Source organism: Pavona decussata, unplaced genomic scaffold (assembly GCF_977016875.1).
Source record: "Pavona decussata unplaced genomic scaffold, jaPavDecu1.1 SCAFFOLD_107, whole genome shotgun sequence".
NCBI classification, from domain to species: Eukaryota; Metazoa; Cnidaria; class Anthozoa; order Scleractinia; family Agariciidae; genus Pavona; species Pavona decussata.
In genome coordinates this window covers 173,977-197,676 of record NW_028145521.1, presented here as the reverse complement: position 1 = coordinate 197,676, position 23,700 = coordinate 173,977, and the positions used below count along the sequence as shown (strand labels likewise).

At 39.9% G+C, this 23,700-nt stretch overlaps 2 protein-coding genes across 4 annotated transcripts in view; both read right to left on the bottom strand.

Moving 5' to 3' along the window:
• Positions 1 to 23,700, bottom strand: part of LOC146470970 (uncharacterized) — an 84,731-nt gene that overhangs the window by 44,847 nt on the left and 16,184 nt on the right. The window contains exons 6-7 of the mRNA XM_085121346.1: positions 2,081 to 2,152; positions 318 to 389 (exon numbers count right to left, since the gene is read on the bottom strand). Coding sequence (XP_084977472.1) covers positions 318 to 389; positions 2,081 to 2,152 — 144 coding nt within the window. The remainder of the gene's footprint in view (positions 1 to 317; positions 390 to 2,080; positions 2,153 to 23,700) is intronic.
• On the bottom strand, positions 9,979 to 16,392 carry LOC146470971 (uncharacterized). 3 transcript variants are annotated; one of them, XM_085121261.1, is made up of 4 exons: positions 13,793 to 13,924; positions 12,535 to 13,530; positions 10,136 to 12,178; positions 9,979 to 10,102 (listed from the first exon to the last, which is right to left on the bottom strand). In XM_085121261.1, exons 2-3 carry the CDS (start codon positions 12,958 to 12,960, stop codon positions 10,196 to 10,198), a joined length of 2,409 nt encoding a protein of 802 aa, XP_084977387.1. In that variant the 5' UTR covers positions 12,961 to 13,530; positions 13,793 to 13,924; the 3' UTR covers positions 9,979 to 10,102; positions 10,136 to 10,195. The 3 variants fall into 3 exon arrangements, with proteins under 3 accessions (XP_084977387.1, XP_084977389.1, XP_084977388.1); XM_085121263.1 differs by having other exon boundaries at positions 9,979 to 12,178; positions 12,535 to 13,526; positions 13,793 to 16,392; XM_085121262.1 differs by having other exon boundaries at positions 9,979 to 12,178; positions 13,807 to 16,392.

Below are 23,700 nucleotides of genomic sequence, written 5' to 3'. Positions count from 1 at the left end.
CTTGTTGTGTGGAAAGTCTCCCGAACTCAACTCCTGTAAGGTATTCAGATTTTTACGTTACATTCAGTTGGTCTAAGTTCAATTATTGCACTCCGTTTTAGCGTATATAGGTAAATGTAGTTCAAAATTATTGGTGATACGTAATCATTAGCTATCCATATCCCCTTATTTACGACTCTGTCACTTTTATTGTTCATTTAATTAGTCACTGGTGACTTGTTAAACTGTTTATGTGCAGCACGACTGTAAGCAAACATGAGTTGTTTGTAAATATTTAAAAGGACCAATCGAATATTCTTTTAGTAGGTTATACGTACATTCTTTCGAGTCCCTTTAGATTCTTGAAAGCCTGCTCAGGAATTTCTTGAAGGTCGTTGTTAGCAAGTGATCTAAAAGAAGGTTAAAATTTGGCGTAAACCAGAGACACATACTGGATGATTTTATGCGCCCCTTATAGTTTAAAGTGAAAATCGCTGTCATTCAGGCGATTTTTAAAAGAGTCGCTAGCAAACACCTAGTATAATTCGTCTACGATTAAAACCAATAACCGAAATTTGATTTCACTGCCGTTTGTGGCAAACTAAGCTCGCCACAAGTTTTATTTTAATATGAAAAATGATGTATATCAAGATCTGCTTAATTATTCATTTTAAGGACCTTTATAGTAGTTAGAAGTTATTAATTCTATAATATTTATGTTTAGTCAAGCCTAAAAGCCTAGCTCCACAATTCCTTTTTAAATTGCATTTATAGAAGGCCTGGGCATAATAACATCTCTTTCTTTGTCTGTTTTTGATGATCGAGGAAAACCAGTTTGCGAACAGTCTGCGCGCGCTACTTACACTGTCACTCTCTAGTCTTACGTAGACCTCAGAAAAAGAGGCTAGACTAACCATAAAACAGACTTCAAATATATCATTAGCGTAGCAAATGGAAAAAAATGTAATATTTCGAAGCAAGTATGACAGAAATAAACTAAACAACGATCTTTGAAAAATTCGCACAAACAAGCGAGTAAATGTTTTGCTTTTGATGAAAATGAAATCGCACTTTAATTTTACATCCGCTTTTAAAGAATGTTCTGTGCAAAGACTTTCAGTGAAAAATATTCTCACGTCTTACTCTTTGCCCTTATATTCTATTGTTTTAAGTATTTCTGTTTGTTCTCCGTCACGATTGTCACAAATAAATGCTTAAATTAGAAATCACGGTATGCGAGACAAACGTGTCAGTCGTTTATACCAACGAAACAGTGTTGCGAGACTATTTTAGCTAAGAATCAAATTTTGTTAAATGAAGCAAAATGGGACGAGATTAGAAAATAAATTCCAAGGGAAATATTGACCATGGACCGAAAAACGGAGCTCAAAAGGCTGCTCTGAAATTAGCAGTATTGAGTTAAACGTCGTGTCAACCCTGCAAGAAACACAATATCTTGCAAAACAGCAAACCAGCCAAGTTTTTTGTCAACAAAATCACATGAGTAAGCGCCTCTTTGGACACTAACCATTCCGTTCGTTTTACCACGTTAAGTGTTCGAAAAGTTTCACTTCAAGAAGAAAAATTCAACGTTTCGTCGCCCCAGATCGGAGTAAAATGATTTCACTTCAAGATTCGGCTGGAATTAATTAGCTATAAGGCTGTTTATGATGTGTCGCCTATTAAAGAATTGATTTGTTTCTCCCACCGCTACTCGCCTTGCTCTTTCTCCCGCTGTTGGACACATAAATTGACTTTTTATTTTGTTGTCTTCAACATTTGTTTTTTTTTCTTTAAACGCAGTTGGCGATACAACTTCCCACCAAACAAACGAGTACAACAGCACAGCCTCGCATACTTGACTGTGCCATTCGCATTGGTTTTGCTATGGTGCTACGTACGGATGGTCGGACGGAAATTTCTGGCATCGATGCGCAATAGCAAGAGTTTGTAGGTCAGATCTTCACTTTGAAGAACGATACGTGTTCGTATGAAATACACATAAAAGTACTCATAGAAGCCATTAATTAAAAAGAAGTGGTTCTACATGTGAATCTCTGACCAGGAATGCTATTTTCGTCTTATTACATTTACTACTTACAAAGTTTTAAGACTCTTCAGGTTCTTAAAAGTTTGTGCATCGATCTTCTGGAGCTGATTGTCATTAAGGAATCTGTAATTGAGAGGCTCAAATCAGTACATGTGTATTTCATTTAACCCTATCTAGACCGGGTTGTGGGGGAGGGGCATTCTGCCCGCGGCGAGTTGACCCTAAATACTTTTTTAATGCCTGAGCAAACGGTCTAAAACTTCAGGACTGTTTAGGAAATTCATCTGGAAACAAGTTGATGTCATCGGTAAGTGTTCGCTGACTTCGATGTTTCCATGGCAACCAACTTTTGACAGCCCGGTTTTTTTCCAGAAAATGGAAAATCTCTATATAAAATGAAGAAAAGTCACTTTTCTTTCTGTAACTTTCATGTTTTTAGCTCATATTCTTGGTTCTGATAAATTTTCGCTTAATGTTCGCGCTTTCCTGAAGTTTTGGAGAAATCCAGAAATTCAAGATGGCAGCTATTTGAAAATCATGATGTCAATACAACGTTATATGAACTTATATGAAGTTATATGAAATTATAAAAGAGGCGCGAAGCGCCGAGTTGGCTATAACTAATCTCATATCCAACAAGCGCGAATGGAATAATTGTTTTATTAAATTTTCCGCGTTTGGTCATTGCTGTTGAAGTTTACTGAATCTTTATATTTTAAGAAAAAAATTCTTTCAAATTTAAACGACCGGATGTTGCGGCAACCTCCGACCAAAGCGCGCGAAACCTAATGATCAAATGACACGCGAAGCGCTTTGCAAACGGAGTTGAATGAAAGATCGAAAGCGAAGAGAATCGGACACAGTCGGACATCTAAAATTCAAGAAACGTTTAAATGTACGAATTATAACCTTTCTGAGACTAGCATTCAAGTGCTTTTGAAGTTCCAGCTCATCGAGTAGCATACTAGTTGTGCACATTTGAGCAAATGTTCTGCTGCGTGATGCCGAGCGAAGGAAGAGATCAGGGCAAGGACGGCTTTTTTAATGCTGAATTGAATTCCTCGCGGACGATTTAAAACACTTCAGGTAAGTCCAAGTGTACGAGGGACAACCTCACTGAGACAAACATTCAGTGCAATTTTTTTTAAACTTCAAGCTTATTTGAGAAGCGTAAGAGCTGTGCACATTAGTGCCAATGTTTTGCTGAGTGGTGCCGAGCGACGGAAACGAACATTATGGCCGCTGTTCGTACAGATTTCATAGATGAACCATCTGAAGTCCTCGAAAATTCGTAAAAACATAAAGACAGGCATGAAGCTCTTTCTGAGAAATTTCTTCGATTGGCTTTAACCTCTTACCGCCAGGATTTGCAAGCCATCCTGAAATTTTTGAAGGTAACCGGTTGTTATTGTTGTTGTTATGTGACCCAAAAAATCGTAAAATCTTGCAATTTTGAATATTTTAAAGGAAACTTCAAAGATACGTACCATTAAATAGTGTCGTACCGAACTTTGTGGCTTTTATTGTTGTTATATTGAGATGGCATTGTTTGGTATTTCTTTCTTTTCCTTTTTTTTTTTCTACAATTTTTTGAAGAAACTTTTGCTTCCCACCGAAAAAAATATTTAGCTTAGCGACACCTGGGGTTTTTGTTTTCCATATAAGGTCAAACTACGGTATATGACTGATAACCGAGATTTAGTGAACCAATCAGAACGCTAGAAATGCAATATTCGAGGCTGAGAATTTAATAAAACCAGTTATTATTCAACACATTGTCACACTGCCCAAATATGGTCATGTTGAACTCAATATTTGTCGTCCGCACACAACAGATATTCTGCGATATACGTAGTTTTCGTGAGTCGGGGAGAAAAATGGCAGACCACTTTCAATAAGTATAAACGACCTCGCAAGATCACCAAACTATTAATAACGCTGTTTTATACTGAACACATAAAAGACAACCAAGGTTGCTGTTAAGAATTGTAATGGTTCTTGCAAAAACTTTTATTGCTTACCTAGCTTTCTGTTTGTGAACGGGCAAATTTTGGTCCAACCCACTTTTGCTGAACTGTAAGCTTAATTTGCCAGTTCATAAACAGAAAGGTAAGCAGTCGTTTTTGCACTAACCATTACAATTCTTAACAGCAAACTTGGTTGTCTTCTTTGTGTTCAGTACAAAACAGCGTTATTAATCGTTTGGTGTTATAGCGAGGTCGTTACTTTTTGAAAGTGCTCTGCAATTTTTCTCGATCCCCGACGCACGAAAACTACGTATATCGCAGGATATCTGTTGTATGCGGGCGACGTATATTGAGTTCACTATGATCATATTTGGGCAGTGTCACAATGTGTTGAATAATAACAGGCGATATTCCGCGCGATTTCGCAGGATAATTGTTAAATAGTGGCGGCAGGTGGGTAGTCAAAGGGAGTGGCGAAGAGAGCAAACAGTTAAGCCTTTACTGTTTAGCTCTACAATACGAGTGGGCTCTTATTTCGCTAAGAGATATTCACATGCAGATATCAGAGCTTGTGAAACATAAGACTCAAATTTCTGCAAGGCTGATCGGACTGCGTAGAAACTAAACACGACAGCGACATGATAGTGACCAAACCGAGAATCAACAGAATGCGGCAACCGTGGACAGCTGTTTCGTGCTGGTTGGCTCTAGTCAGCAAGGTGTAGCAAAGCAAAAATTAGAACAACCAACGCGAGTCCAGTGGTCTACCAAATGCACGTGGTGGTGATTTTGGATGGGCCCAAATGTAGACATCCGTCCATGTCATAGCACATGACTACGAACAATGAACAAAAAGAGTAAAATATCACGTGGCTGTTGCAATAAGTAAAATGAGAAAAGCAAAACTTTCCTTCACAAGTACATGGCCAAACCATGTCAAACAAAGTACAGCATATCGGATTAAAAAAATCTAGGATCCAAAACACCAGAGTACGCCGCTCAAAAATCGCTTCCTACTGATAGACCCTAACCACGTGAGGCGATGTTAACGTGCCCTGGAGTGTCTCGCCAGAGAAATGTAGTCCATTCATAGAGTACAGTAACTACGGCCGTGAGGGAAACGAAAACGTCACAAAAGAGGTTTGATTGCCAAAACGATCATATTTACGGCTTTTTTTAAAGAACATTCCTAAATCTGTAAAAATTTCTTTCCTCGGTCTTGTGGTTGAAAAGCAGAACGAGTTTTGGACAAACAGAGGTCAAGGGAACGCTTTTGGTTGTCAACTATTTTGCGTCCTGTCTGTGTTTTTAGTCGATTCAAATTCAAAACCTTTACAGAGAATAAAATAATAAATATTAAACAACAATTTCGAGGGGCAAAGAGAATGAATCGAATATCTAGAAACCGCGCAAGACAGAACAGAACAAGAAAATGAGTTCGATTAAGTAATTTGGTATCAAAAATCGTTTGTATGTTTTCCTTGAAGTACGAAAATTCTACTCCCCACCCAAATCACTATATGTCACGCAACAGGTAATAACAGTACAAAAGCAAAGCATATGTACTTGTCGGAAAACGCGCTGTTGCACTATTTCGAAATTATACGGACTCGATTAATTTGTCTAATGTGGCTGACGTGTGTTCTAGTTCAGAGAATAAAAGGAAAATTTACTGACTTATGCCCACTTTCATGTTAACCTAACTGGAACGGGCCATTTTTTCGTCTTCGGTGCCCTGGAGGGTGGGGACGGATTCCGCCCACCCCGGCCCAACCCCATAACTCCGCAACTACTAAACCATGCCAATGACACTTGGGCTATAAAAAGTACGTCTGAAGATGTTTTCTTTAAGGTCAGCAACGAGAGGTAATGATGTGATATCACGTGATAATTATGTCAGTATTAACAAAGGCGGCCATCTTGGATTTCTGGATTTTCCAAACCTTCAGGAAAGACCAACATTGAACGAAAAGTAATCAAAGCCACAGGAAGAATACTAATATGAGCTAAAAACATAAAAGTTACGGAAAAAAAAAAATCTTTATTCATTGAAGTAAACAATAATTATCAGCACTGAGACACACGTACCATCCCCGTGGTATGGCCAATACCATACGCATGCGCACAACCATATCACCCGGGCAGTGGCAGCCATGGACAGCTGTTTCGCCCTTATTGGGGCTCATCAGCATGGCATAGCCGTCGGTTCAAGGAGCGGGAGTAAACCCGCGTATCGGAGATCCTTTACTGCCGAGGCGAGTGCATAGCACTCCTTTAAGCGCCAGCTCCACCGTAGGCAAGTGGTAGCTGTTGGTTGGCAATGTGTCCATGGCTGCCACTGCCCGGGTGATATGGTTGTGCGCATGCGTACGGTATTGGCCATAACACGGGGATGGTACGTGTGTCTCAGTGCTGATAATTATTGTTCATTGAAGTAAGCATTTTTTTTTTCTATTGACCTCACGATAATTATTTTTCATGGTTACATCAGAGTTAAATTTCAGAAAATACTTTATGTGTTATGGCGTTTGTGTTCGCGTAAAGTTATTCAGGTTCAAAGTCGTCGTAGGCAGAATCCGCGCCCTATGCGCACCCTCCAGTTTACAAAGGGTTAAAATGATTACTCCGTCATGACAGTGATTGGAAAGAGTCTAAATGGCATAGAGAAAGAACAGTTTTGAAAATTAAACCCTTGTTTATTTTGTTGTCGTTCCGGTCGGCTTAATGGTTTCGTAATATATCTCAAATCAGTCGCAAGCCCTGAATGATGCAAAATTCTTTACATAGCGTGTCTCCTCGAGTGTTTTGCTGGCTCAAATTATCCCTAAGAGTACTAGGAGACTACTTGAAGTGTAAAACAACAAGAGAGGTGTAATATTCCGAGTCCATTAAACAGCCAAAGTTAGAGAAAACAACTGCTTCTAATTCTAACCATGGACAACGTGTTTCATCCGAACTGTTCTACTGGAAAACTACCGGAGGAGCGGTTACAAAGCTCACAACATTCCACACTCCCCCACCAAGTTATGAAAACTATCACAATAAATCAACATCAAATTTGCCTTGCAGTTCTTAAGTGTCACAGTCCTGATAACCTAACAAATCACTTAATAACAAAATCAGCCAAGTATCGAGGGGCGTGTTTGTTCCTCCTAGCGTAGCGTTTTCCTGGGACACCAAGGGGAGCAGACTGCACAGGCTCAATCACTGCTGCTGGGGTGTCTTGACTACTGGTCGGGGTTTCTTTCACCTAAAATTTTGGCTTTTCAGCTTCCACCGATGCTGGAATCAGGTCAGGTGGAACTTCCTCTTGATTAGGAATAGACGCTTGGAGAACACAGGACCGCTGTATCAGATGGTCTTGGTTCCTTCTCAACAGTCGTCCATCTCCCAGTTGAACTACAAACAAAGTTGGACAAGTCGACTGTTTCAAAACTCCTCGGACCTAAGGTTTCTGAGGCCATTGCTAGGGATCCGATGTAAAGGAGCTTCTGGCGATGACCTCCTGTTTTCCTGGCAAGGACTATACCGACGCACTTTCTGCTCCAAATCCTCTAGACTAGGGGTTTAGAGGAATCCAGGAATTCCTCCTACTTCTTCAATGTGTGCATCTGCGTTTTGCCCCAATTCCAACAAGTCCCATTACGTAGCAACACATGTAGTGGATCCAACACACTTGACAAATTGGGCAGAAATTTCTGATATTAGTTAAACATGCCCGGGTACGGTCAGAACTCTGACGCATTCTTAGGTGCTGGTGCATTGGTAATAGCACCGACCTTGTCTTGCAACGGTTGAATGCCTACCTTGCTGACCTTGTGCCCCAGGTAGGTTTATTGAGGCTCCATGAACACACACTTGTCTTTCCGCAGTCGTAAGCCTGCGCTTGCTAGTCGTTTCAAGACTTCTTCCAGGTTGTTTAAGTGATCTTCGTCACACTCAAGCAGTTTATGGCCTGGGTTAAGGGCTTTTAAGACGAAAAATGGTTTATTCTAGATAACTTTAACAAATTCAATGGCACTGAACTGAAATTTGGAAGATAAAAAGATCTTATCATTCTAAAAATTTCTAAGCACAATAAGTAGTGTTATAGATCACGTGATCATTTTGGTGAAAAAAGCAAAGATTTGACAGGTAGGCGACGGTTTTAAGAGAAAACATCACACAAAAACGCGTTTCTAATAAAGATTAAATATCTACATCGCTTCACGTTTGAAATGATCGTCCATTGTTCTCCAGAAAAAAATTATCAGTACAAAGGTCATTTTTTAGTCCACAATTCAACCTTTGATTGTTAATTTCTCCAATTTAAAAACTTAAGGACAGTCATTCCAAACGTAGAAAGTTAAGAGTTGATGTCAGTAAGGATCAAAGATCGGGCGGACAGAGCTCAAAATTTGATTTCGCCTATTATTTGTACATTGGTAGGCCCAGGTACTATACATATGAAATCAAGGTTTATTTGGCTAAATATTGTTTCGTTTCAAAGAAATTTGAATATAACTGTAAACGGTATTTTTCGTCGTAATAACCTTGAAAATTGCCAACTTTCACGAAGTTATTGAGTCATTTAGTCCATTGTTTTAAGGTGTCTTCATGGATATCCAGTTAATCTAAAGCTATTTCAGTCCACTGATTCCCAAAACAGCTCGCTAACGCTGCTCACAAAAAAATATATGATTTTTTAAAGAAGCACACCAACATCTTTCTCGAATTTGGTGCAATGGCTGGTCAAAACAGCATGTCAGAAATGCCCGCGGTACGCAACGAATCACACCAGAAAACCTTTTGGTATTCTTTAAAAGGATAGTTTTAACTATCTACAAGCTTATTTGTTTGGGATCTTTCGTACTTTTTTGACAAATACTTCTTAAAGTGAGCACAATTCCGCCTTCCGCCATCTTGGAATGTCTTACATTACCGAAACAGGCGAAACGGAAGTCACCGTTACGGCATCGAACGGTACATATTTTTTCACTTCTTTTGACTAAAGAATCTCCCATAAGCTTTAAGATCAACCAAATTTACCTGTAATCAAGTCCAATGTCAACAAAAAGCAGCAAGAAACGCACCATACTTCGGCGTGTCTACAATCGTAGTCTGCAAAGACTAAAAGTGACTCCGTGCTGTGACTCGGGCAACGTTTGGACTTTGACGCGCTTCACTGAGTCTCACTTGTGTACCCTTCGCTTGAGCTTTCAATACTCATCCGTTTCAGTTTTAGTTTTGATACGTCTCATTCCATGGGCACTTTTAACTCTCCATCCCGCATCTCGTATAACAATATTCCATTTGTCACGCAATATGTGTGACAAGTGAACCGGAAATGAAATTCTCCTCAAACTCCTTTTCGGCATTTTAAGAAACTTTCCTTCGCTAAAACGGTCTAAATCAGAGGCTGCAATTTTGGAATTAAATTTATGTGGGTAAATTAAATGATCTCAACTTTAACTATAATCACACATATATCTACAAATATCAAACCGAAACTAATACCATCATTTTTTTAGAAATGACGGAGAAAATGCATGCCTTTGAAAATCTGCTGATTTTCACATATCAATCCTTCGTTAAAAGAAAAAGTTAGGGTAACTAACTTCTTTTTCGTCACCAGAGCTGCTATCAGTTTTTTTGGCTGGTCAAAAACCACGCAATCTGCTAATATGTACAAAGCCTCTGCTGAAAAACAAAATTGGTTCGCAATTCTTTGCCTTATCTTGTATTTGTTCTTGTTGTTCATTGTTCAGAAGCAAGGAAATTCCGGTTAAACGAGTGGGCATTAAAAGTACAGTATCTTTATCTGAGCTGTGAACTTATGCATCAATTGCAGCTGCGTACAGTCCCCGCGGGCTGACCTCCGGGGTGGTCCGGGGTTGGCCAATGGCCGACCTCCGGGCAAGGCAAAATTTGCTAATGCCCTACCCCCGGGACCGACAAGACGGAAAATATCCCACAGTGGCCCACAGGGATGGGGGGGGGGGGGGGGGGGGGGGACAAGGTGCAGCTGGAATTGATTGATGCATTAGGGCATTGCATTTTGCCTGACCCGTGTTCCCTGAAAACTTAAGTTATAATCACGTATTATAGCAACCTCGTTCCCAGGGTTCTCTCCTACCCGGTAGGAGAGAACCCTGGGAACGAGGTTGGTGTTATAACAGGATACAAGCTTACAATTTCTTAGCCCGATTGTTCTAGTCGATTACACTCGAGCACAAGAGCACTCCTTAACGACCTGCGTAATACGACTTATAAGTGGCTTTTTTCGTTTCTCCGTGATATCATCCACGTTTAAGCCAATATCTTCACAAATGTCCCTTAGCACTGCAACTGTTAAGGTAGATAATTTCTTTGTATGAACCAAACTGCAAATGTTACGGGAAAGGGCGACAATGGGGTGACGTAAAGCAATTTCTTCGCTGACAACCTCCCTTAGGTGCGAATGTAAGGCCTCTGCCTCGACTGCACACTGCTCTTCGTCTTCACTTCCACTTTCTTCGTTCGATGTTGCTGACGTTTTTCGAATCCTTGCTGCCAGTCTTGAGAAGAATCCTGCCACCTGCTGTGGCGAAAGAATATCCTTTCCACTGAAAATACGAGCAGCCTTTTCGTCCCTCACTCTTCGCATTTCTTGCGATACCTGTTGTGGATCTGCCTTTTTACCACACTCCTCCCCGATGAGAAACTGTTCTGTGAGGAACTTTCTTTGTTCTTCTGTAAAATGGGTTCTACTCCTTGTTGTTTTAAGAGCCCATCCCATCTCAAGTGTGGAGTGTAGTTTATCAACTGAGATTTTTGATGCCGCGTGGAAACCAAAAGTTGGAACTTTCGTTTGCTCTCCAATTATTCTCGCAGCGTATCCTTTTCTGGCTTTGTCAAACAGTGTTTCTTTTTCTAGCGCGCGCTTGTGCTTTCCTTCGTCTAAATGTGCTTGCAAACTTGAGGACCGCTGGAATGTCTGAATGCACCCGTCTTCTGGGCAGGTAAAAAGGCCGCTTACTTCCTCTTTCTCTTTTTCTACATCCATGTCTTGTCCTGCTGTCTCTTGCTGGTCAGGACTACTCAGCCGTTGTTCGGACAAAGATTTTTGCTGCACTTCCTTCCTAGGATTGATTTTTCTAAAGCTTGACTGCTGAGAGCGGGTATCAGGAGGCTTCAAAACTTCAAGTGTAGCAGGAAAGATACCATCGGTTTGAATGTCCTTCCATGGTACCAGCTTTCCAGGCCCGATGTTATAAGCCTTCCATGTTGTGATACCATTTGGACAAAACTGGAAGTTATTAAGCGTACTAATTCCGTCCCATTTGACCGCGTTTTTGCCAGCAGATAGTTCGGGAGGCTTCACATACTTCACAATAACGCCAGGAATACCGCCATTTGCTTCAATGGCTTCTTTCATCTGTGCAGCGTTGTTCACATCGTGCCCCTCGTTTAAGTACACATTGATATGTCCTTTAATTGTTGCGGCCTGGCGGTCGGCTTCTCCCTTGCCCCCTTGTGGATCTGAAAAGTCGAACCTCTCCACCTTGACATCAGAAAGACTGTTCAACCTGCTTCCTACAATTGTTGACCCACAATGATAACATCCTGCGTTGTCCTGTTTGCAATACACTTTTTGCAGTTGTGGCCGACGCTCCTTTAACATCTCGATAACATCTTGTAAAATGGCGGTTACTGCAACGCTATCCTGAGGGCAACTCTGAAACAGGTGGACAAAAGTGAGCTTCTCAAGCGGGGCATTTGCTTCTGATCTTGTAAAAGCCACTGTGATGTGCCATGGAATACCACGTTTGGCGAACCAGTCACACTGTGATTCGCGAAACTTTCGCGGTAAGAATTTCATCGCCCAGTCCATAACTAATAATGCTGAACTCCGAAATATGACATCTAACACGTCATGTTTTGCTTGATCCTGGTTAACTGTTCGGAGTTGGTGAGCTTTCCATGCCAAAATGTCCTTTTCAGCTTGAGCCACTAAACAGATACTGTCATCTCTTTCTTCTTCAGACTGAAGTTCTGCGCACGCTTCTTTTATGGTAGACAGCACCCCGGTTAATTTATCGCATTCGTAGCAGACCTCATCGTGGTTATGGTTACACTTTCCTTGAAAACAACTATTTTTAGGATCACTTAGGGAAAACGTTAAGCAGTGATCGGCAACTTCTGATTCCATTGTAACGTGCACCTAAAATGTGAAAGATTATTATCGTCGTCATCATCATAGTTATCACTATCATCATAATTTTTACTATGATTTTTCGTTATTAATATCAGCTGCTTTGGGGTAAAATCTTTTAAAAGTGGTAAAAGAAGTTTGAAACTTATTAAAGCTTGTCCGAACCGCTTAAAGGGCGCAAATTGAAGATAGCTTCCGCTTAATCAATGTTTCGAGGTTTAGCCTCAATACTAGTTAGTACAATGCAGCCAGAGAAAGTTGACTTTCATGTTTATGACCAATTCGCTTAAATTTAGCATCAATCCAGCCAAAGTACAAAGTTAATAATCTACTAAAAGAATAACCAAATATTAAGATAGCCTTACCTTGTAATCAGACCGCAGATATTGTTTGGCAGACCGAAGTGTTTGTTTCATTTCCTTGGCCCAGGCTTGTGACTTTGCTTGATCTGCTATCTTGTCTACAATCTCGCTAAGATCTTCTACTGCCTTACTGCCTTGTGCAGAGAAGTTATCCAAGCCCTGCAGAGAGGTGCGCACTGACGCAGAGCAAACGTCTAGTACTCGGAGTTGTGTGCGCTTGCTCATCGGAGTGAAATTGGTCTCGGTACAAAACTGAAAATACTGTTGTGTTATCCGTTCTGGTATTAGCATACGTACGACATTAGGTGTTTTAATCACCTCCCCTGTTGAAAGTTTCAGGATCTTTTCTCCAAATGGCATGTCTTGTACAATATGAGAACTTGTAATAAAGTCGAGAAAATGATCAACTTTGGCGAAATCAACCTTCATACGCCTAGTGATATCAGTAGGTACGATCGCACCTCTACCATGTAACAGTCTATGATGCCGCGCGATGTTAAATCTGTAAGGCGTCACCCCAGGAATGTAATGCGTCAGTTCCTTAAGCGATAGTTTATCTGCCAAGACGGACAAAATTTGTCTTCTCGTGCTCCAGTGAGTTGCGTTTAAATAGCTTTCTGCTAAGGCTTGTAAAATTTCTTCTTCGGCTTGTGTTCTCTCAGATGGTAAGCTTTCACCTAATGTGGTCAATAATTTATCACTTTGTCCTGGAGCAATTACTTCAAGAACCTCTTGAACACTTTGTTTTGCTTTACGGCTGTACCTTCTCTTTGTGCGCTCGTTAGCACTTTCCCATGGAACGGACAACTTATGTCGAACAGGGCTAACATCACGAGAGGCTAAAAAATCGTTTAACTTTTTTAAAGGCTCTTTTGCCGCGTCTACTTGGCTTCTATGCGGTGTGTTCTCAAAATCAGAACCTTCCAAATCCGATTCTGGGATGAATACACTCTCTCTTCTTTCATCAACATGAATTACTTGGGCTGCTGCAGTTTCTGCCTAAAATTTCACAAAATTTAAAAAAAAAATTAAAAAGTCTGAAGTAAGACCCCAAAATACTTCTTCTTCCAATTTCTTTGTTGTCAGTACAAACATAAAACAGTTTGAACGTACTCAAAATTGGATTCAAACTAGCTGCGTACGGTTTCTAATATTACAAGGAAAGATCTTTGTAGTTTGTAGACATAAATCATAGAATGTCTTACTTACTTACTTACTTACTTACTTACTTACTCACTTACTTACTTACTTACTTACTTACCAGAGTAAGCTCACCTAGATGCTCTGTAAGTTCGTCAAAATCTGATTGTGGCAGACTGCTTTCAGGGGTATTTGCTTGTTTCGTCAGGTTCTTTCGACACTTAGTACAAATCGCTAAAAAATGTATAAAAAATTACAAAAATGTTAACCCACTCTTTTTATATTTTCTCACCCGCACTTGCATTTCTGATTTCTTGCTACACCATTTATCATTTTTACACACGCCCTTCTCTCATCGTTTTCTTTTTCGACCTTGGTTCAGCGTATCGCTCGGCTGTAATTCTTACTTTGCGAACCATAAAAGAAGAAAAAAAACACACATCAAAAAACCGCCAGCTACGTAGACTATATGCGAGGCTACCCTTCGAAATCGGTAAGGCGCAGCTTGGCTCCTTTCCAGAAATGGCGCCGAAATCACAGTTCTTGAGTGTGAACAAAAGCCCTATCCTGGGTTTGGTTTTCTTGCCGGAACAAAGATATCTTGCATAGTGTGAACATAGGGTTAAAGGCCTGTTTATGTGAAGTGAGCCAGCCCGATTAGCCCAGCTTGCCTGCTTTATCCGGCTGGCTCGGCTTATACCCTGTGTCCTTATAAAATTTTTTGCTATGTTTATATGAGAGACCAGGCTGACGAGATACTGGTTGCCTTGAGGAGAGATTTCTGCAAGTGGGTCAGTCCGGCTTCATATATTAACAAAACGGAAATTTTAAAGGGAACCAAGGTATTAGCCGAACCATTCCAAAAAAACGGGCAAGGCCAAGCTAACTGAACTGACTCACCATGTTAACGACGGCAGAGATATGTTTGATGTGTTATATGACGTCATACGTTATAAACAAATGTTTTACTCCCGCAAGTATTACAAAAGAAGAAGGATTATATTTACCTGAACCAACTGGAATGAATTCACCAGTGGCTTCCAATATGTACTTCGACTGAGCCAAGCTACAACCCCGCTCGGCATTTTTCTTGGATTCTTCACTGTGTCCAGAGAGTTTGCCTGGAACACTGCATACCCGCTTAGACCTTCGCCACCCAATACCCAAACTAACGCGGTGCAGCGGACAGATAGTCATGTCGTGGATATTTTCTGGCGTTTGGAAACAACCACTGCGGGCTAGAATAAGCTCAATTTCCGTTTCGCAGCCACTGAATTGAAGCTGTTTTTTGTGGCTCGATATATTCTTTGAGCATGATACCAAGGGTACGATTTTACGCGACGCAGTCTTTGACTTTGGATCAGCCCCGCATTCTCCACCGACCAAAAGTGAGAAGGTACACGCCATCGCTCAATATTGTAAGTCAACGTTTACGTTTAACGATTAACTCGGCGCTATTTTACTTCCTTGAGAAATTTACGGTGAAAATTAGTTTTTTGGAGAGAGACTTGTAGACTGAAACAATGATAACACAATACTGGTTGTAATTACGCCAAAGTAATTCAATTATCAAGTGCTGCAAACGTAAATATATTTTTGATGCATCTTGTTTATGCCAGTCTCAATCCCAATTTTCATTTTAAGGGACTTTACGCCAGTCCAAATCAAAGTTTTCTCAGTTTTGAAGGGATCTTTAGCCATAGATTTTTTATTGTTTCAGTTTAAATGCCGTGTTGACAACCGCGAAGTCGCGATGTACTATTTACACAGGTGTTCTGTATTTGCATAATGGCTTCGTGCGGTCCAAAAAAAAAGAGTTCGTGAAGTCCTTTCCTCTAAAGGAAACGGAATATATAGCGGAGGATTTCAAAGCGGAAATCACTCATACGTTGTTCGACGTTATGTGAAGTCTAATAACGGTGTCAAAGGTCAGTGCGTGACATGTTGGAAATCAATGTCACGATATCATGCATGGAGTCTCAATCCTATAAGCCACTGCCAAACTGCCGTTAACTTTAAAAATAACGTAAGGGCAGCGACTTAGTGATATACCAAGCTAAATCTCACTTGCACTTATAATTTTAGACTCAATTAATCCAAAAGTAATACGATTTTTGTACGGTACTTTCTCGCAGTTTCAATATAGCAGTCATCGAAAAATCTTGCAAATTAGCAATCTTCGGGGCAGTCGTATCGAAAAACTAAAAAAGATCCCAAAGAAATGAAAATGAAACATAAAACATCTATCCTTAAACTGTAGAGAAAGCTTAGTCTGAGGATATATTTTGGCGTACCGACCGGATTTTTAGGCAAGTCTTTTATGTCACTTTAGAGCTATTCAGAAAAGGCAACGAAGTGCCTTCAACGAAAAGCTCTCTACGAGTCATATAAAATAAATTATCAGTCATCATAGACAATATTTAATTGACCAAGGGACAAGCTATTTATTCATAGTAAGAAATCATTTATAGGCTTTACCCCGCAAACTTGAAAGAGTCACGAATATAGTAAAATTTCGGTTCATCAAAGAGGTCATTTTGGTGCAAAACGGACCCAACCGATTTTATTTAATTCCCCTTATGAACGCAAAAATTAGACAAAACTAACCCTATTTTGTTAACTACGATACAATACTCTATCAATGTAAAAAGTATCAGCGAAAACGAATTTTGAGCTGTGTCCGTGATTTTGGGATTATCTCCGATTCTTACTGACATTGACTCTTAACTATTTATAATCTGCTTCGGAAACACTAATTCAGTTATCTATATAAAGAAAATTCGCCACCATATCGCCGATTTACAAAATTTTCATATTTTGGTCACGTGATGTGTCACGTGATCAAAATTATACGTTAAGGCAAAAGAAAACATCAAGTTTAATATTCAGGGAAAATTTCATCCTGTTCTAGGCAGACAAACCGAAGATATAGGGGATCATTAATAATTTCTGAACACCCTTCAAACCCAGGCCTTAAACTGCTTGAGCAGGCTCCGGACACTAGGATGTCATCCACCCGGAAGATTACATAAGGAATGTTCCGCAGTGGATTCTCCATGTTCTGCTGAGATATTCCTGGTGCTGACGATATTCCGTAGGACAGACAGTTGTACTGGAACAAACTTTTGTGTGTGTTGATGGTGGTGTACTATTTGGACTCTTCATCCAGAAGTAACTGCTGATAGGCCTGACTCATGTCTATTTTAGTGAAATTTTCACCTCCTCCTGAGTTGCAAAGAGGTCTTCAACTTTCGGGATAGGGTAACTGTCCTGTTTATTGACACTTGATTGACAGTTGTTTTGTAGTCTCCGCAGATACGAATGGAGCGGTCTGATTTCAGGATAGGTACAATGGGAGCCGCCTATTCAAAAAACTGAACAGGTTTGATTGTTCCCTCATCTTGTAGCCTCTTGAGTTCAGCTTCAATCTTCCCTGTCACGGCGTATGGCACTGGTCTCGCCCTTAAGAACTTCGGTTTTGCCTCTGTTTCAACTTCGCCCTCGGGCCTGTGAATATTCTAAGTCCTTCTTGAAACACTTCCGAGTACTGGTCGATCAATCTGCCAAGTGAAGACTCTTGGTTGTTTTCGTCAACTTGGATTTTGAACAGCTTCGTCCAGTTGACTATCAAAACTCTCTACCAGACCTTTCCCAGTAAGTTAGGCCCTGATCCTTCCACTACGAGTGTTTGCAGTTGCACTTCTTGCTTCTCATACTTTACAAGAACGTTCACAGTTCCTAAGACCTTTGTTTAATTCACCTTCATACGTTCGGAGCCTCACTTTAGAGGTTCCCATCTTTCAGTGGCCGATTAGTCTCAGAATTTCCATCAATGATTCTCTTATAAGTTTCTTTATTGATGATCGTAGCTGCAGCGCCGGTGTCTTCTTCTATGCTCGTCTGAACTCCGTTTAGTTGTAAGTCGACTCGATACAGTTCTCTCTCCTTTGCGACTAGTTGAAACATCTTTTATTCTTCGCATTCTTCCTCTGCTTCTTCTGATGTCTCCAAGCGATGCGTGTTTCCAAACTTGTTGCTGTTTTGAAAACTCGTTTTACGTTTACTGCGACAGTTGAATTGTTCGCTTTGTGACCCGTCTTGCGGCATCTATGGCACTCTTCTTTATACCTGCACTTATTGGCATTATGAAACTGACCTCGGCAACGATAGCATTCTTTTGATTACCTTGGCGGCTGTTTTTGTTTCGGTGGCTCCTTGGTCAAGCGGTTAACTTGTGGTTCTTTCGGCTTTCCGTTCGGATTCCCGTGCTTCAGATCACGTGTATTCCTGTCGGCGGTTTCCATCGCGGTGGCTAATTCTAGTGCCTTCTTGAATTCCAGTTGACTTTCCGCCAGCAATCTCTGCTGTATGCATACATCATTCACGCCGCAAATTAGTCGTTCACGAAGCAGTTTCTCCAGTTGGTCGTTGAATTCGCAGTGCTCCTATACATTTTTCAGTTCCGCGACATATTGTTGTATTGTTTCTCCCGGCTGGCGAAAACGGCTGTTAAATTTGAACCGATAGACCATTGAAGAGGGTTTTGGGTTTAGATGATTATTCACTAGGTTGACTAACTCTGTAAACGACTTGTCGGTCGGCTTCCTTGGATTTACCAATTCCTGATTAACTGGTAAGTTTTCGCTCCACATTCGCAGTACCCCTCGCTTCTTGTTGTTGTCCGTAATTTCATTCGCCGCGAAGTAATGCTCGAATCGTTCGGTGTACTCCATCCAGCTGTCGTTCTCGTTGTATTCCTCGATTTTTCCGATCAATGCCATGTTTTGATCCGTTCCTCGTCGCGAATGTAATGTTCTGAGTCCATTCAACCAGCCAGAGTTAGAGAACACAACTGCTTTTAATTCTAACCGTGGACAACGTGTTTTTTCCGAACTGTTCTACTGGAAAACTAGTGAAGGAGCGGTTATTAAGAGCAATTCTCCAGGAAAGTGAAGCAAAGTTGGAAATGAAAAATTTCAACCCCTCTTCAATTTTTGTGTGTAGGTAGGTTACTTTGGGGGATAGACAAAAACAACCATATTGGGATCGGTAGATGTATTGTTGCCATGGTTACCACACTATATGACGTCGGCCTTGGGACCATGTTTTGAACAAAAGTTCCACTCTCAAAAAGTAAAAGTAAACGAGTCTGGTTCTCGGGTGCATGTGAACCAATTCAAATGAATTTCATACAGATGGTAGAACCACTCTCCCAGTTTATAAAATTTGCCGTTACAATAATTTGGGTTTTATAAACCAGAAGAAAATGCTCGTCCTACTATGTTCCCTGTCAGTCATTTAGACAAGCAGGAAAAATAAGCACAACGATATTCGTTATTTCTCCGAAAGTACTCTTTCGACATAAACCAAATTAGTAGCAGAGATTACATAGATATTGACGTTTCTAAATATCATAAAATCAATTTGGGGAAAACTATACTGTGGCCATGGGTGCTGAAGACACCTGGGACAAATTGCAAAAAATTGCAAAATTGGTAATTTTGAGAGCTCTAGTATTTAGTTCAAACAGGCTTTAGAGAGAGAAAATCAGCTTCAAAAGTATCTTTTATCATCTTGTCTGCTACCTACATTTAGTAAATAAGGTTTTAGCCAACAAATTTGATGAAATATAAATTGATACAAAACCTACCTTGAAGGTTTTGGGAATTTCTTCAGGATGCTTTCGTCGCGTTGTTCTCTCCAGTGTCTCTCCTTCGCACGCTCCGTCTTTTTGACCAAATCTAGCGCAGACTAACAGTTACTCCCATCGAATATCCAGTTTGCTGTGTTTCAGACCAGGGATGATGATACAAGTAGCCCCCATACACTTGACAAAGAATAGTTGACAAAGTCCAAAACATGGTCGTAATGCTTGCGATTTCTGCCGTCGAGAACCTAAATTCATCAATATTATTCAGCCAGGAAGTAAAGTAAATGTGTCGAGATCGATGTACAAAGCAAATACATGTCTTTGAACAATCCACAGTATAGTCTTTGGCTAAAATCTAGTCAAATATTGCGATAGTGGACAAGCCAAGAATGGTAAATTAACTGAACGCATAGGCCGGAAGTCCGAGAAGCACGACTGCTGACCGGATGTAACACAATGTAATGGGATGTAACACCGGATGTATGTGTAATGATATGCTCTTGTAATGGGGTTGTTTCACAATGGCAATGGTGAAGAAAGAATAACAGAAAAAACAGAATAACCGAATGAAAATAAAAACAAAGGAAATGAAGCTGAACTGAAGCTTGGGTGAAAATTGAACGCATGATCATAATAGCCGCACCCAAAAAAAAAGATTGCTTTTTAGACTGTGAAATGCAATTACAAATTCAGTTATGATAAACTATTCGTGACAAGAGAATCAAAAATTCGCGTGTGAAATGTTACATTTATTTAACTGCACGGCAAAAAATAAGATCCATTTCGTCGCTGATTTCATAACGGTTTATACTAGGTCCGTAGGCTTGCACGTGCCTGGAAATATCCCTTTGACATTGACTGAGTTTTATATTGTTTCCACTGCACTCACAAACCGAAACATCCCTTTTGGGATTTGAAAGAGACCAACTTTCTATTGTCCTGACCTGGATATTTTCCCTCGCACGACGATATGCAAATTTCCCTGAAAGTGTTTTTGATTGACGGCACAAATTTACGTCCGGTCACCCCTCCCCCCACCAAAAAAAACAAAAACAAAAAATAAAAAAAAAATAATAATACTAATAAATAAATAAATAAACAGAAGAATGCCAAAATTTGGGCAGGTATTAGGTACTGAATGTAAAAATTTATCGGCTTGGAGAGGACTTATTTATTTCTGGAGGAGAGGTGGGTCAAAATCCAACTTCGTAACTTCTAATGTGTACGCAATGCCCCAGATCAGCGACTTATCTTACATGCAGGCCATCCTTAACATCCAATAACCAATAAATATAAAACAAACAAACAAACAAACAAACCCAGGAAACATGGGCGGCTTATGTGGTTGCATAGAACGACTAGTGAAGCGCTTTTATTTTGTCCTCTTTATTCACCACTGTAAAACAGTCCTAAAAGCGGATCAAAAGTCGTCCTTTTATCCCTCTATCAATGATATATTGTACCAAAAATATCTAAAGAAGAGATAATGCCATTGCGACAATTAGCCGAAGCTACAAAAACAAGCAAACAAAAAGCGCGTATATCGCATTCAAAACTACATCCGGTCAGCAGTTTTGCTACTCGTATTTCCGGTCTTCATACGTTTGGTCGTAAACAGGACGTAAACAACGATTTCTTTGCTTCTCAACCATGCAAATGTACGGCTCGATTTAGCCAAAGACTTTATTCAGAATCGTCGCAGACATGCATTTGCTCAGCTGTGATCTTGATGGATGGATTGTATTGATGAATTATTTCGATACTCGACACACGACCGTGTTTGACCTGTTCGACTGTTCTTTATTCGGGTTAATGCATCATTATCTTTGGTCTAAAAGTAGATATTCGGCAAGGCTAGCCAGTTAGATTTGTCCTTTCCGCTAGAGTTTGTGCAAGATTTGGTCAAGAAAATGGAGTGAGCGAACTGAGGAGAGACCCATCCTATACGACAAAAGCATCCTGAAGAAATTCCCAAAAGTTGCAAGGTACGCTTTGTTTTACTTTATATTTCATCAAATTCGTTGGCCAAAACCTAATCAATCAAATGTAGATAACAGATAAGATGAATGAGAAAACCTCTGAAGCTGATATTCTCTATCTAAAGCCTGTTTGAGCCAAATACTGGAGACCTCGACATTTCCAATTTTGCAAATTTTTTGCAACTTGCCTCGGATGTCTTCATCACCCATAGCCAAAATATAATTTTCCCCAAATAGATTTTATAATAGCTATAAACCTCAATATCTATGTAAGGTCTGCTGTTAATTTGGTTTATGTGGAAAGAGTACTTTCGGAGAAATAACGAATATGGTTGTGCTTGTTTTTCCTTCTTGTCAAAATGGCTGACAGGCAACATAGTAATACGAACATTGTCTTCTTGATTATAGAACCCAAAATACTCTAACGGCAAATTTTATAAACTGGGAGAGTGGTGCTACGATCTGTATGAATTTCATTTGAATTGGTTCACATGTACTCGAGAACCAGACTCGTTTATTTTTACTATTTGAGAGTGAATTTTTTGGTCAAAACATAGACCTCAGGCCGACGTGATCAAGTGCGGTTTCCATGGCAACGACGCACCTGCCGATCCAAATATGGCTGTTTTTGTTCATCCCTCCAGGTAACCTACCTCCACACAAAAAATGAAGGGGGGTTAAAAATTTTCATTTCCAACTTTGCTTCACTTTCCTGGAGAATTGCTCTTAAGCTCACAAAATTCCTCGCTACTTCCTTCGCCTACTCGCCAGCCATCACTATCTTGGCATAGAGTCACTGCCAGCTTCTCAAAGTGGTTGAGACACTTGGGAAATATCAGTTATTGTTCATCTTTGTTACCTCCGGTGACAATGGATGTCAACATATTTTGAAACGCTTAAAATGTGTCTGGTTATTTACCACTTACTTCAATATTTTTCTCTAGTCATGATCATCACATTTCTCATTTATAATTTTCCATTTCTATTTTGCCATTTTCATTTTCCATTACCCATTCCCCGTTTTAGTAATAACCAAGTGCCTTCACACGGTAAACTACTTTTATTCCTAATGTTTGCAGCATTTTCCAAAGCGTGTGAAGCCGAAATGTTCCCTTTAATAACAAAAAAAAAACATTTCAATGATGAAAAATGCCCAATTAGCAAACATTAGCGCTTTTGTAATTTAGAGATTAAATGTCTCTGATGACTTCATCCGAATGAGTTTGTAGTCATTCACAGCAGATAAGTGCCAATATCACACACACGAAAAGAAACAATAACATAATTTTTGATGAGTGTACACTTGTGTTCATGCTCCTCCTGAATATCTTAGCAAATCTCATAACTTCTCAAACTCATTAATAATTCATCAAGAGAAAACAAAGAAAACCACTACTGTGACCGTGGTTTGGCTATGTGTTCGTAGCTACCATAAAATTTTGCCAACATGAGCCTTGGATTTCTCCAAAAATATGAGAAGCCATGTCAAACACCCCGAAGTCGTTTAGAAAACCTCGGCTGCGCCTGTTTTTCCAACCTACTTCTCTGTGTTTGGATATCTGATGAAATACGCTTTCTCGTGTTTTATATATTACTTCTCAAACTCATTAATAATTCATCAAGAGAAAACAAAGAAAATCACTACCGTGATTCGGTTTGGATATGTGATCCTAATTTTGCCAACTTTAGCTTCGAATTTCTCCAAGAATAATTGATCATTTGAGAAGCCATATCAAACACTCGAAAGTGTGTTTCATCAGATATCCAGACACTTCGAAGTCGTTAAAAAAAAAGCTCGGCTGCGCCTCGTTCTTTCAACCTACTTCTCAGTGTTTCGATATCTGATGAAACACTCTTCCTCGTGTTTGATATATTACTTCACAAATTCAAAATTTAATAGGAGTCACACTTTGTGAGTCTATTATTACGTCATTCAATCTACACAGCCGCCATCTTCGACGTCCTTCCTTCTTAACTTTGAAAAAATAGAAATATATAAAGTAATGCTGAATTTATATAGAAATGTAAACGCAGCCAGAGTACATCTCATTCTTCTTTAGACGAAGGTCTAAAACTCTCATTTTGGAAACCACTCCCATCAAAATAGTGTTGCCATGGAAAATTACGTCACGTGAGCAATCAAATGCCATTTTCGATTGTGGGAAAATAATGAAATAATAATTATGATTAACCTTCCAAGTCAATAGGGTAACGGAGATCGGTAAATGGGTTAATCTCGATGGGTATACAATTTTATGACTGGACAGGAAAGCAAACGACGCAACAATTTATCACAAACAAGGACACGACCATGCTTCCCCCAAGAAAAACTATTGCCATGCGCGGAATACCCTTATGACACTGCATATTTTTCCTACGAAGAAAATGACTTCTAGGGTA

Coding starts and splice junctions, on each gene's coding strand:
- LOC146470971 (XM_085121263.1), bottom strand. CDS start 12,960: ATGAAGGTTGATTTCGCCAAAGTTGATCATTTTCTCGACTTTATTACA. Junction 12,179..12,534: donor ATCTGCGGTCTGATTACAAG/GTAAGGCTATCT, acceptor TTCACATTTTAG/GTGCACGTTACAATGGAATC.